The following is a 14,698-nucleotide window of genomic DNA, read 5'->3' as shown; positions in this document are numbered from 1 at the left end:
TCAACAAAATAAGTATTGGAATGTAACTATTGTAAACTTTTGAACACATTTTTTATTTTAGAAAATTTGAAATTCTTAGTTTTCCTAGAGTGGAAAGAATTTTTTCCAAGGAAAAAAAACTTCATTTCCCTAAAATTTCGAATTTTTTTCAAGTCGTTCCCATCTCTACACCAGGCAACTGCTTACTCCTGAAAGTGTACACCCGTAACACAGCATAAAGTATTTCAAATTAAAAATGGCATCAACAAGAGAAACTTCAAAAAATCGCCTTTTCATCTGCATACCATGTAAATTAACAATGTGAAATCCTTTTTAACGTATGGAAACTTAAAACAGCCCAACATCAAGGATGGGTCCACGCTCTGAAAGACATTTTCTTTTCTTTTTTGAACATAAAATATAGTAATAGCAACGTAAAGATCGGGCCCCTCATTTCAAAAGCTTCCAAGGGGATGGGCAAAAGATTTGTATTCAATACTCTTTCATGGAAAAAAACAACAAAATAAATATAAAAATGCACTAAAACATCATGTTTCCACACTCTGGGGGGGGGGGGTGTAAAGATCGGGCCCCCTCATTTCAAAAGCTTCCAAGGGGATGGGCGAAAGATTTGTATTCAATACGTTTTATAGGAAAAAAACAACAAAATAAATAGAAAAATGCACTAAAACATCATGCTTCAAAATTCCGGGGGGGGGGGGGGTAAAGATCAGGCCCCTCATTTCAAAAGCTTCCAAGGAGATGGGCTAAAAATTTGTATTCAATACCTTTTATAGGAAAAAACAACAACAAAATTAATAGAAAAATGCACTAAAACATCATGTTTCCAACTTCCGGGGGGGGGAGGGGGTACAATGGAACTCGGTTTCCCCTTGATCGCACAAATGGCGGGCCCGAAGCGAAATATCCAGATTGCGTTTTGTGAGAGTTAATATTGTGAGAGTAATTGTGAGACAAATAACATCGGCCCAGCTGGAACTGTTTCTTTGAAACTGTTTTATCTGCATACTCATTATGTTCATTTCAAATCAGAAAAAAAAATACACGGATTGAAAGCGACAAAGGGCGATAGGTGAGGAATGGAGGGCACGCGAAAACGTGAGCAATCTCGTGAGAGAAACACAGATATCAGACATGGAAGGGATCCCACGAGGTGGACATAAACATCAAATCAAGATTTTCGAAAGAAATGGCGATCGGATACTCACTGTGACGGATGTCTCGATGCGGCCACGCGATCTCTGGCGATTCTTTTCTTCGACTGTCTCTTCTACTGCGTGCTTGTTGCCATGGTTGTTGTTGTTCCAGGAATGTTGCCACATCAAAATTTAGAAAAATAGCCTGAATGGCATGGAAAGCCGCTCGACTCCTTTTGTGCTCATCTTCAAAAGTACTTGTAGCAAACTGTACAGGATATGCAAGTAGTATTTTTTCAATAAAAAAATTATTCACATTAAGGGAAAAAATGAATAACCTCGTATTTTTTTACTAAACAATTTTTTGTTTTATCCTGCGTTGCGTTCGACGAGCACAACCGAGAGCGACCAGTTAGTTAACCACGTGACAACTAATGATCACTTGCTCTAATCAACCAATCAACTGCTTAGAATGGTAACCGCTGCGGTAACCGGTTTATGCATCATAGGTTGCGTTCGACGAACCTCACCAGTCTACCGGTAAGTAACCAGATACTAACCGCGGCGTTCTATGATCAATCGTTTACCATTCTAAGCAGTTGATTGGTTGATTGGAGCACGTGATTATTAGCTGTCACGTGATTAACTAACCGGTCGCTAATAGTCGTGCTCGTCGAACGCACTCATAGAACGACGAAGTTATTAACTGGTTACTTACCGGTTAACCGGTGAGGTTCGTCGGACGCAACCTAAGTTACCGGTTAAAAACCGCAGCGTTCTATCATCCACCGGTTACCAGTTTAAGCTGTTGATTAGTGGATTGGAGCACGTGATCATTAGTTGTCACGTGATTAACTAACTGGACGCTGCCGGTCGAGCTTGTCGAACGTAAGCATAGAAAGCGGCTAATCCTCGCGATTCCTTTTGTGCTCATCTTCAAAAGTACTTGTAGCAAACTGTACAGGATGGTCTCAATGTCCTCCAAGTGAAACGATACCTCTGGGGGTGCTAGCACCAGGTAGCTATTAGCTCCTGGTCTAGTTCTAAATTCTCATTAACTGTTCGATCTGGTGATGGTGCTGCCATCTATCGGTACATAAAATAAAGGAGGCAAGGCACTTAGTATGCAGTCCTCGACATAAATACAGTTGTAGTCCGTTGTGACTCTGAATAGGAATAGGAAACTAAAGGATATGAAAGTAGTCATTTTTTAATTAAAAAAATCATTCACATTAAGGGAAAAAATAAATCACCTCGTATTTTTTTTACTAAACAGTTTTTTTTTTTCCTGGAACCCATGCAGGCGCGTCAAAGAGACTACAACTACTTCTACATTGCCATGGTTTCGTTCTCTCAATAACCAAATGTTATGGTGGAACAGCTGAGTTTATTAATCGCTCTCAGTCGGCTATTTCTCATTAATTAAACGTCTCATTAAGTCATATTTCTCAGCGGTGGTCCAAAGTCGGTCCGGAATTTCATTTCATACCAAAAGGCCCTCGGGTTCGCTCTGAATGGTAATGTATGTTTTGTTCATCTTTCGCATTAAAACGTTTAGGATAGTTTTCTGTGTCTCTTACAAGCATTTAGTCTTGTTTAATGTTGTGAATGGTTGTTCATCGTCTCATCATCATTATTCTCTTGGAGCAATCTTAATCCCTAGTTAGGGCACAGGTTTATTTTTATAGTGTCACCCTTTAAGGACGTGGAGCTTCGTCGATGAGTGTTACGGGATTTTTAACTCTTCATCATTTTGTAATTTATTTTTCCTTCATATTTGGTCCGAAAGGACCCACTGTCATTCGCTACTTGCTCGAGAAACTCAATTTTTTCAAAAATATTTCTTGGGGGAGGCCTGGAAGGAATTCTCTGTTATTACGGGAGTTTCCCTTGTTTATTTTCTACCTTGGTGTTACATACCCACTTTTTTTAGTACCTTCGGGACATTCATTTCAGTGTTGCCAGATTGGGGGAAATTTCCCCATTTTGGGGAAATCTGGTGCTCTCTGGGGAAATTTTGGGGAAATTGATTTTGAGGGGAATTCTTTAGGGGAAAAAAATTTTCTTGGGGAAAACCTGGGGAAAAAAATTGTGATTAAATTTGCGTCTTGACATATAGTAGTTACATTCAAACAGCGTTGGTTTAGCTTTGCTCAACTTAATGGAATTCGCATTTCTTATTATGTGGAATATTATGCTACGGAATTTGCATTATTAGTTTTGCTTGAGTTACTAGTTGATACGTGAAACATGCAAAAAATAAGTATACGAAGAATGTTCTTGGGTAAATATATACAAAAATCATAGTTTAAATGCACGGAAGCAGAGTAGTAAATGCGAGTTTTTTTTTTTTTTTTTTTGATTATTTCTTATCTCTCGGTCAGGCACTTGTATTTATGACTAGTGGCACTCGCACGGCATTGCCCGTAGTAGAAAATTAAAAGGTATTTTGCTTCCCCTGTATATTTACAAATAATGCATGATGAATTTCTCGCCAATTGGCTTGCCTACATTACGGTTCCACGTTATGATAACTTGGTGATTAGTCGTCCACCTTATGATAATTTTGCTCGAGAAAATGTTCTTAAAATCGGAATAGGAAAAGAACAAAATGGAATTTTGGAAAAATCGCTAAAAGGTGCACACCTCCATGCTACAAACTGATTCTTTGCCAAATTTCACGAAAATGGGTCGAAAGGTCCAGGTGCTATGCACGTCACAGAGATCCTGACAGAGAGAGAGAGAGATACGGAGAGAGAGACTTTCAGCTTTATTATTAGTAAAGAAGGTAAAAAAAGATAAAGTCAAAAAAAAAAACGAAAATGGGAAGAAAAAAAGTTGGGGAATTTGATAAGAAAATTTGGCTATTTGGGGGGGGGGGGGGGGAAATAATTTTCAAGAGACAAAAATATCAGAGAAAGTCGATTCATTTGATAAAAATATTAGTGGAAAAATAATTTTTGTATTTGGGGAATTTTGATAGAAAACATCGCTTTTTGGGGAAAATTTGCGCAGGAATTGGGGAGATCTGGATTTGACCATCTGGCAACACTGATTCATTTGTGTGGTATGTATTCTTACATAATATGACGACAACAATCACGAGTCGAGTTGTTCATATCATAACGCTGGGCAAAAATAGGAAGATAACATTTACATCTCGCCGTATTTGCTCCTCTTTTTTTTTAAATTTTATATTTGAATAGCCTATTTAATGTTTGTTAATGACCCTATTCATGCGTTAGATGATTTAGCAATTTAATAGGCCTTTTAATGTTCTATGGAGTTGGTAAAAGATTATAATCTTACCTTTGATGCTATTTTTAGCACCTGATAGACTATATTACAGTCTTCTTTACTAATAATAAAGCTGAAAGTCTCTGTCTGTATGTCTGTGACGAGCGTAGTGCCTAGACCGTTCGACCGATTTTCATGAAATTTAGCACAAAATTTGTAGCATGGGGATGTGCACCTCGATTCGAACTTCGATTTTGTTCTAATTATGTGTCAATTTTAAGAACATTTTACTGAGCAAATGATCACAACGTGAACGAATAAATTACGGAATTATCATAATGTCGAATTGTAACATGGGCAAGCAAATGAATAATAGCAAATTGGCGAGAAATTCATTATCCATTATTTGGGAGCTAATGTCATGTACCCCACCCTTGGCGACTTTTATCTGTTGGAGCCAAGAAAGCATCGCCAAGAAAACGATGTGTGACGACATGTGTCATACATTGTTCTTAGCGATGCTTTTTTAGCACCAACAGGAAAATTTCAGATAAAGAAAAATGATCAATGCACTTCAGAACACAATATATATAAAAACAAAATAAATCCACAGAAAAAAACAATATTATCTTCAAAAATGCCAGAAATTAGAAAGTTTTTGTACACAAAGAAAAATTACTAGAAGGTATTTAAAATGCTTAAATTAACAAATTGCTATCACAGCTCACCCAAGAAATATGTACCAATAGAAATAAAAGCTATTTTCCAATATGTACTTCATTGAACAAAAACTTTTCTCATACTCTACTAAAAAAAGAGCAAAGCGATTCAATCTGCGATGTTTAAAGCAGAAAACACCCCCAAAATATAACTATTTCAGCGGGGGGAAAAAAATTAGTTATTCAAATTTAACTGTGTGAAAAGTAGAAATGTCTGACAGAACATCCCAAACATAAACAATACAAAAATACCAAAACATTAATTTGCTATCCAGTAATGCTTTCAAAATACTTACCAAAAATAGCTACTATATTTTACATAAAATAACACCTTCATATTTTTATAAAATGCTAGAGTCAACTTATTTTCAGAAATTCAATATCTAAAGGAGGCTCGTTTATAGAATATGCCTGAAGTGTTCTTGGCATCGATAAGAATTAACTTTTAGAATAAAATGACCGTTTGTAAAATAAATTTACATGCAGTAAATGTAAACACTACGAGAAATCCTCAAGATTTTATAAAAACATAATGAATTTCGGAAGTGAGAGGTTTTTTTTTTTTTTTTTTGAATTAAAAAAAAACTTACATTTTTACTGTACCTATAAATCCTCACACTCAGTCTGAAGCACAACAAATGAAACAATGGTGCCTTACCGAGACACACTCCAAGTTAGATTTTACTCTTAATTAACGTTCAAGTTTGAAGAAACTGGCATTTTCTAATACTTATTCATCAAAAGACTACTGAATTTAAACTAACAAACAAAATAAGCTTTCCTATAAGGTATATTGCACGAAAAAACAAGAATCTGTCCAACATGGAACCGCTAACAAGTAAACAAGTTTGAACAGATCTTAGATTGCCTTCGGGTTGCCAAACACTGGTTAGTTTCCCCAGGGATGCCATGCTTAAAAAATGATTGCCTTATTGGCGAGAAAAAATATATCAATTTTGTGCAAAAAATCGGATGTCGCCAAATGGGTGGTATATCACATCTGTTAAATATACAAGCGAACCAAATGATCTTTAATATTCTACTACTGACGAAACTGTGCAGGTACCTTTAGTTAGAGACGTACCGAGTTGTACTTTGGCCGAGTACCAAGTTACCGAGTACTCAGCCTTTCACTAATCGGTCGAGTTACTAAGTACCAATTATGTTTTAAGAAGAACCACTGACGCACATGTGATGAATTTTGAACTTATTGGAAAGTTGTATAGACCTCCTTGTCCATATAATAGTTTTTAAAACTAAATTCCTGCTGAAATTTAATTATGCATTGTTTAAAAAATTTTACTTATGCTGAAAATTTTACAAAAAAAATTATTTTTAAAATTAAAAATAAATAAATAAAAGGTACGATTAATCAAAGTTGGAATTAAAACAAATTATACCAATCTATTATAGTTCTAGTTCGCCAAACATAAATAATTTTTAAAAACAAATAAAACAAATGTGCAGGAACACTGCAGACACCTGTTTCTGCGTTACAAGGAACGTCTTTTTTGGTGCATAAAATGTGAGCTAAAGAATGTAAAGACATTCGACAAAAAAAATCCGACTTTGTCGGATGTCTTTAAATCCAGGAGCTCACCTTTTGTGCATTGAAAAAAGAATTCCTTGTAATGCCAAAACACATGTCTGCACTGTGCTTTTAACAGTTTTATTTCCTTTTATTTTTTAAGCAAAGGTATTTTTATATTTCTCATAACTAATTTTTGTTTGTAGCAAAAATCCATTTTTAATATAAAATTTCCATATTTTCTATACTTTACCTTTTTTGCACAATTTTTAATAAATAAGTTTTATCAACTTTGAGGACATTAAAATAAAGATTTATTCCATTGAAGCATCACAAACGTCATTATTCTCAAAATTTAAATTTGACTTGTAAATTTGAATTGTAAATGATTGCAGAATATTATATATGCTTGCGCTTTTTTATAAATTTTAATATCTGTCTTGCACAATATTCAATTTTTTGCAACTGCTCGATATTGGCCGAGTATCTGATAAAAATGTGGCCGAGTACCAAGTACTCAATACGTCTCTACCACTAGTCATTTATCAGTGTATATTTTTTTTGTTGTGTACCATAGAAAGGGGGGTTAAAGGAGCTGTGCGGGAGGGGGGTTAGGTGGGTGGTGCTTCTAAAGATGACCTTTTTGAAAGATAAATAGGGAACTGAATTTTAATGGCATTTCAATTCATTGAACCTTCGTAAAAAAATTTAGGAACCCGAGGCTTCATTTTAGTTTCAATTGAAACAATAACGTGAGAAAAGTGCACTTATTATCTCACTAGCTGCTTTGCCCGGTCCACCTTGAAAATAAAAATTGTGTCAAAAGACATATATTCAAGAATCAGGGGTAAAGAATAAATTAAAAAAAACATCATGATTTCCCTTCCAAACAATGACGACAGATACAAAAATACTTTTAAGAAATTAAATCCAGAAAGACGGATTTAAAATGCGTAACCATGGAAACACAAAATGAAATAAGTTTAGTGAATTAAAATGCGAAAGAAAATGGTTCACAATTTGAATGGAATCGAGATTTCTTAAACTTGATTTAAAAAGGTTTGTCACTTTTTTTCCTTTCGAGATAAAAGCTTATTTTTTCGACCATAGGTCGAGTCAGGTCTGGAGCAAAAAAGGTCGCTTTTTCCAATGGCGTCAAAAAGAAAGCTGTAGGACCATTCCTTCACTTTTTATTGATTTATTTACTGAAGAAAGTAGTGCCTCAATTTCAGCTAAGCTTAAAAAAATTCGAGCTAAAATAGCAAATAACTCCTGCAGTAATAAAATTAGAGCATTGAAACAAATTGCGTAGAATGCGGGAAATTCTACCCTTTCTAGCAATGTGTAATATTAATATGTGCGAGTCATTTTTCACCCCCATATTTGAGAATTTATGTGAAAATTGGAATAAAGAAAGAACTATTCATCGAATTTTATTCGAACTGGTCTGCAAACCTTTTCAGGACTTAAAGGAAGAAACTGTGAAAATTTCAGCGCAATCCGCCGGGTAGTGCTCGAGTTTGGCGAGTTCAAACATACAGACGCTTTTTGGGGACTTCATTTTATACTATGTGGAGATTCTTCGATGGATCATTCATTCTGAGCTCAGGAAAGTGGAGGACCGAAGCTCCTTTGCCTTCGAAAGTGAAAGGGAAGTTGTCGGGGGTTACTGTACCTCAAAAATGATGAAACGATCAAAAAAAATTTTATTGCTTATTTCAAAACTAAAACCTACTCTGAACACAGGGAAAAAGTTTCATTGCTTTAATTCAAATATTTAAAAAGTTATGAGTGGTTTTAGGCCATGCTCCCTATGTGTTCTTGTGCAAAAGAAACACTTAAAATTGCTCTTTCTCGATGATGGTATTGTTGTGTTTTCATGTCATTGGAATCCCTAAGGGTTTTTCTGCTATTAAAGATACAGCTTTAAAGTAATACTTTTTGCAATTGGGGTAACCTATTTGACAAAACTGTGCATTGGATAAGCATTTTATAAATGACTCTAATGTTTAGAGCATGTTAAACCTTTAAAAACCATTTTTTTTTTTAAACTCTGATTTTTTATATATTCAATCACAGAAAATTTTCTAATAAAATCATAAGCAAATGAATGCACAAATTTTTAGAGATCATTATGGTGATCGTTTAGCAAAAAAAAAATTTTAATTAGTGCAAAAATAAAAAAAACCTTAGGGATTTCAAAAAATTTAAATTTTCTTCATTTTTTTGAATTTTTTTTATAAAAGCAGACAATATTTTTAAATTTTGAAAATAAATTATTGATTAACAAATAAGTATGCATGTTTTGGTTTCAAAGACATATAAAATTTACTTAAATTTCAAAAAAAAAAAATGTTTGAAAGATACTGTGACCCCTTAAAAGTTTCTTGAAAATGTAAAGTGACGCATGACAATGCCCCTGACACTTTGTTTTCGTGTCATTTTAGTGAAACAGGATGGCAATGAATAAAATTAAAAAATGAATTGCGGAGATCTATCATGCGTTGCCGATGGAAAAGTGTGCTTAGTCTTTCCCATACCAGTGGTCGAAAATGTTAAACATTTTAAACATTGGATTTGACATTCACGGTCAAATGTTACAAAAATTACTTATCTATTTACGCCATTGATGCGACAAATATTCCGCGGAATATCAACTATTCACTCACTGCTATGCAGGGTTGGGTTTTGGACTGTCCAATACTGGTTTAGGACAGGACAGGTTGTTTTTACCGTCCAAAACTGTCCAAAAGTGTCCGAAACTGTCTTCAACTGTCCAAAACTATGCTAAAGCTAAAGCAATGTAATATAATTAATTCACATTTACTGCAATATTCGTAGTGCATAAATATTAATATTAATGAGGTTTAATTAATGAGTATTTGATGATATTTCTCCCCAAAATGTTCATTTTAAAAATATTTACTTTAAAAAAATGCCAATAACTATTACATAAAAACTTCCTCATGTAACGGTTGGTGGAGTTATGAAAGGAAATTCACAACACTACCAAGACTCAACTCATTTCAGTTCCATTTATAACTCAAAGAAATGTTATAAAATGTGCCATATTTAGGGGCAAAAAAAGGCCTATTTTTTTTTAATGGTTTTTGCAAATAAGTTTTACATGATGTTTTAACAAAATTGTTTTTTAAATCTTAGATTAAAGAACAAGAAATTGATGATTAAACACTTATAAAACTTGTGCTCTTCTTTATTTAGTTTATATTTTTAATAACACTCTCTGTAACTATAAAAATTGTAATTTATTTCATTTAAGTCAATTACTGCACTATATTTTGAACATTATCATTTGTACACTTGCATAAATGTCGAAAAATTTGGTTTATGAAGGAAAAAAATCTCTTGCATACAAATTGGAATTTTTAAGGAAAAATTTAATTTCTACATAACTAAATTAAAATCAGCTGCATAAATAAGTTACAAGTTACATATATATTTATACTTGAATGGTCACATTTTGAATAAATATTTTAAATAGTCGAAAAAATAATTTTGCACATTTTGTTCTGTTTTTGATATTTTCTCACAAAATATAGTTTCTCAAAAAGTAGTTTTGGATACAAGGGTTTTGAACAGGATGGTAAAAACCTTGTCAACCCTGCTTTCATTTGCACACAGGCATAAAAATAGGGAAACTTGGTTCCTAATATAAAAATAAATAAACTCATGCATACAAATTGAAATTTTAATCAGTAATTCAACTTCTATGTAATTAGATAAAATCAGCTGCTTCAATAAGTTGAATGTTCTCATTGAATAAATGTTCAGTATAAAACATTACTTTGATACATTTTATTGTTTTTGATGTTTTTTCACAAAATGCAATTTTTCTAAAAATATAGTTTTGGACACTTTCGGGCAGTTTTGAACACGAGGGTTTTGGACAGGACGGTAAAAACCAGGGTTTTTACCATAGTGTCCAAAACCTTGCCAATCCTGCTGCTATGTGATAAATTTATTTTTAATTTCATTCATTGAAAGTTATGTATACATTTTCATTTTATTAGGCTTATCATGCTTACTAGGCATGTTAAGCAAAATCTTGTTAGGCTATCATTAATTGTTTTTTAAAGGCAGTATTCACTGATTAAAAATAGATAGGTTTCGATGGATACAGTGTCTATATTACAAATTTTGGCTGTCTATTAACCAGGGTTGAGCTTTTGACTTCAAAAACCGACAAATGCTGACATCTTTGTCAAATACAGTGACTATTAATAATCTTTGTAAGAACATATAGGCAATTCCATTGTAGTGTGTGACATTTGTACACTATTTTATCTCTTCAAAGTTCTTTTTCTCTTGGTCCTCATCAAAAAAATCTAGCATTGCCAAATAATACCTTATTTGATGAAACATTATCATGCAAAATAAAATTATCCATAACTTTGGGTAATTATAAATTTTCTAAAACTTGTAAGGTGTGTCACAACTGAAAATTGAAATTTGTTATCAAGTTGTACAAAAATTTTTTTCCTGTGAATTATGCAGCAAACTGCTATTCTTATGTTTTGAAAGAGTTGTGTTATAGTTTTATTTATTTTTAGATTTATTTGATTTCGTGGGAAAATGCAAAAAGATCAGTTGTAACGTGTGTGACATCTATGTAAAGTCAGTGGCTGATTTACGGAGGGGCATTCAGGGTCTGGGTACCAAAGGAAAGGGGGACCCAAATTTCTGTCATCATTTTTTTTTTTTTTTTTTTTTTTTTTGAGCGAAATGATAGAGTGCAAAAAGACAGAAAAAAAAAAAAAACTCCAAAACAGTTTTATGATGGACAATGTGACGAAGTCATATTAGACTCTAAGCAAAGTTTCAAGGTTTCCTGTTTTTTATGCAATCTGTAATAATGTGATTACAAAACTAAGATTCAAAATGTCCGCCTATGATGGCATATTAAAGAAATTTTCTTGCTTGTTTGAATGCGACAAGCAAAATATTCGAGAAAGTGCAAAAGATCTTCAAAAATCTTACTCCTGTGATTTGGAAGAATCTTTTTCTGGTGAATTTATGCATATCAGTTCAATCATCAGAAAAGAAAGTTTAATCACCGAAAAGTTTTAAAAAAAATCCATAAACTTGGTAAATGGATACTTTTGCCAATGTAAATACAGCCCTGAAATTGTTTTTGACTTTGCCAATCTCCAATTGTAGTGGAGAACGATCATTTTCGCTATTGAAGAGAACTAAGTGTCCTTTGCCTACTCTCATTTCTGATGGTAAATTATCTTCATTAGCTCGATTATTAATAGAAGGAATTTTGACCGCAAAACTTGGTTATAAGGACATTATAAATGAATTTAATACAAGAAAACAGAGGAACACAGAAAGCACATTATGATTTACCTTAACGCATTATAGTTTCTCCATCTGCGACTGTAAAAAAATTTCTTATATGAAAATCAGGAATTTATTTTAGAGTTTTCTTTCTATCAAAATAATATCCAAAAATTACCTTCATATTTTTGTGTGTGGGGGGGGGGGCACCCTATTTGTCAGTGCCCGGGGGCACCCAGGTGTATAAATCGGTCCCTGTGTAAAGTTTGTGACTGGCTCTGAAATTTCTGACATTACTTATCTCATTTGACTTAGTTACATTCACTGAAATCATGTGAATTATTTTCAAAAGGTGTTTTTTACATTTTTTGAACAAATGAACATAAATTCATTCAATTCGATTTACATAACACTTTAATCAATATGTACACTCAAACTTAGGAGCAATCAGTTACAAAATGCACACATGTGAAAAAAAATGAATGAAGTTAAGAATTGGAAAAATGTCTTTTTGCAGCTGTATACAAAAATAGAAACTTTAAAAAGAAAAGAAAGACAAATAAAAATGCCGTTGGTTTCTATCATCAAGAATTCCCTGAAATGTAAACTGCCCACAAGACCCTACTACTTCTAGAGGAATGATGTGTCTTTGGCAGTGTTTAAAAAAAAAACTGGGATGCAGCCATGTAGTTTAATTTGCACTATATGTAAATAAGGAACTCATGAAATTTATGCAGAAATTTTATCTTGCAGTAAGTGAGCTCAAAATATTTGTTTTAGGTGTTAAAATTTGAATTTATTATAAGTCAGGGTTTGTGCGCTCCTTCAAAACTCTTCCAATGCTCCTTCATTTAGCAAATTTTTTTGAAGGACCCTTCAAACTCCTTCAAAACTCCTTCTTTTTTAGTTCAAGACTACATAATCTTCCCCTATGACTAACTTAAAATACTTTGATCGACAACTAACTTCGTCACAAGAGCGATTTTAAATGTAGTAATTTCGTGCATTTATTTTTTTTCATCAAGATGTGATTTACAAATGGATCATAGTTAAGTCATAAAAGTTGAAAATGAAAATTTTATTAGACGACTAAAACATTTCATAAGTGAAGTAAAACATGCTGAAATGGTGCTTGGCTTTTTTTTTTTCAAGTTTTATGATTATTGCTCTTTTCTCCACCACACTCTCAGCAGCAGAAGTCAGGTTGTCTAATTATTATTTAAATATTTAAAAATACATAAGTAGATGTGTACTATATATTAAGCAATTTTGTTAAAAAAGCAATTGTTTAGTAAATGGCAATTATGATATTGTAAAAAAGGTCATCACAAGTGATGTCATGCCTTGAGGAAGAGACAGGTTCATGAAATTGTGACAAGGGGAAGAGGGAGGGTGACAAGAAGTGACATCACACAGTTATTGTAACAATATGTTTATCAAAAATATGACATGTGACAAGAGGAGTTAAGTGTGACAATTTGTGATAAAGGGGGAAGGGGGTCAAATATGTTGTAAAAAGGTGTGACATGTGACAAGAGGAGGAGTTAGGTGAAGTGTGACTCTTTGTGATAAAGGGGGAAGGAGGTCAAATATGTTGAAAAAAGGTGTGACATCATTTAATGACAGCCGATTAGTACTCCTTCAAAATCTCATTTTACTCCTTCAAAACTCCTCCAAAACTCTTTCATTTTATTTCTAAAATTGAGTGCGAACCCTGTAAGGTGTTTCTATTATTTTTCAATATAAAAATTTTATTCCTCACTTAAAGCATAAGGACAAGAAAATTCTTCAGCAATCAAATGATTAATATTGGCAGTATATCCTTATAATCTCATAGTCCTTTTCAAAAAGGCATGCATTTATAGACCTTTCTAATTTCAATGGAAGAAAAAGGGCAATTTAGTTAACCTGAGACAGTTCTTTGAAAGGTATTTCTGAAGATAATTCTTTAATTGATTTAGTGATGGAGATAAATACATCCCTGTGTCAGAAAAATATACTTCACATTTTATTACTTTTTGGACTGTGTTTCTATTGGTCAACTACTATCATCCAAAGATTATTTTTCACTTTGTAGTTCATTTTGCTACGAAAGCGTGTTTTTTTAGTTTTATTGACTATTATTTTATTACTTGCTCCTTATTTTGCTTTTTACTAAGAAAACTCATTAGATTGATGTTTGCCCGCAGGTGATGAGTTTCACGATCCGCGAGATCTGCGAGGACACCAAGATGGCGCGGGAGTATGCGCTGCTGGGCAACTACGAGACGGCCCTGGTGTACTACCAGGGAGCCGTGCAGCAGATACACAGGCTCCTGGCCACCATACAGGACCCCCTGCGCAAGGAGAGGTGGCAGCAGGTAACTCTCTCTCTCTCTCTTTGAAGCACGTGCCTGATGGCTTGCAGAGATATGGATGCCTCCGTTGCCAAATCAATCAACTCCACTTTTTTTAAAAAAAATCCTCATTTCTGCTTTAACAGTGCTTCATCAATGCTTAGCATGTGAATTTATATTGAACTTTTGCTTCTGCGATGGCAGAAAATGTAACACAAGGGCCCATTTACTCCTATGGATAACACCATCTTCTTCATCACTTTTCTCGGTTTTTTACTTTCTTCTATATCTAATATATAGAAGAAAGTATTGGATTCGTGCAAATTTTCGAATTTCGAATTTTGACGGAGTCGAACGTTTTGAGGTGTGCCGAGTCCATTTCGACCATTTTTGGAAAATGTCTGTCTGTCTGTCTGTGTGTGTGTGTGTGTCACATCTGTG

The 14,698-nt window shown here is 33.7% G+C and overlaps 2 protein-coding genes across 3 annotated transcripts in view; one reads left to right on the top strand and one right to left on the bottom strand.

The window, feature by feature from the left end:
* The window catches only part of LOC129217694 (uncharacterized), a 125,733-nt gene that overhangs the window by 17,818 nt on the left and 93,217 nt on the right, over nt 1–14,698 (bottom strand). The window contains exon 2 of one of the 2 annotated variants that reach the window (XM_054852029.1): nt 1,209–1,230. The gene's annotated coding sequence lies outside the window, so the exon portion shown is untranslated. Of the gene's footprint in view, nt 1–1,208; nt 1,305–14,698 lie in introns of those variants that run through there. The other variant, XM_054852028.1, reaches the window with a different exon arrangement.
* LOC129217693 (katanin p60 ATPase-containing subunit A-like 1) overlaps nt 2,501–14,698 on the top strand; it is a 41,926-nt gene continuing 29,728 nt past the window's right edge. The window contains exons 1-2 of the mRNA XM_054852027.1: nt 2,501–2,653; nt 14,111–14,281. Of these exons, the coding sequence (XP_054708002.1) occupies nt 2,651–2,653; nt 14,111–14,281 (174 nt within the window). The 5' untranslated portion in view covers nt 2,501–2,650. The remainder of the gene's footprint in view (nt 2,654–14,110; nt 14,282–14,698) is intronic.

The sequence above is a fragment of the Uloborus diversus genome, chromosome 2, assembly GCF_026930045.1.
Source record: "Uloborus diversus isolate 005 chromosome 2, Udiv.v.3.1, whole genome shotgun sequence".
Lineage (NCBI taxonomy): Eukaryota > Metazoa > Arthropoda > Arachnida > Araneae > Uloboridae > Uloborus > Uloborus diversus.
This window is presented reverse-complemented; position numbering and strand designations above follow the sequence as displayed.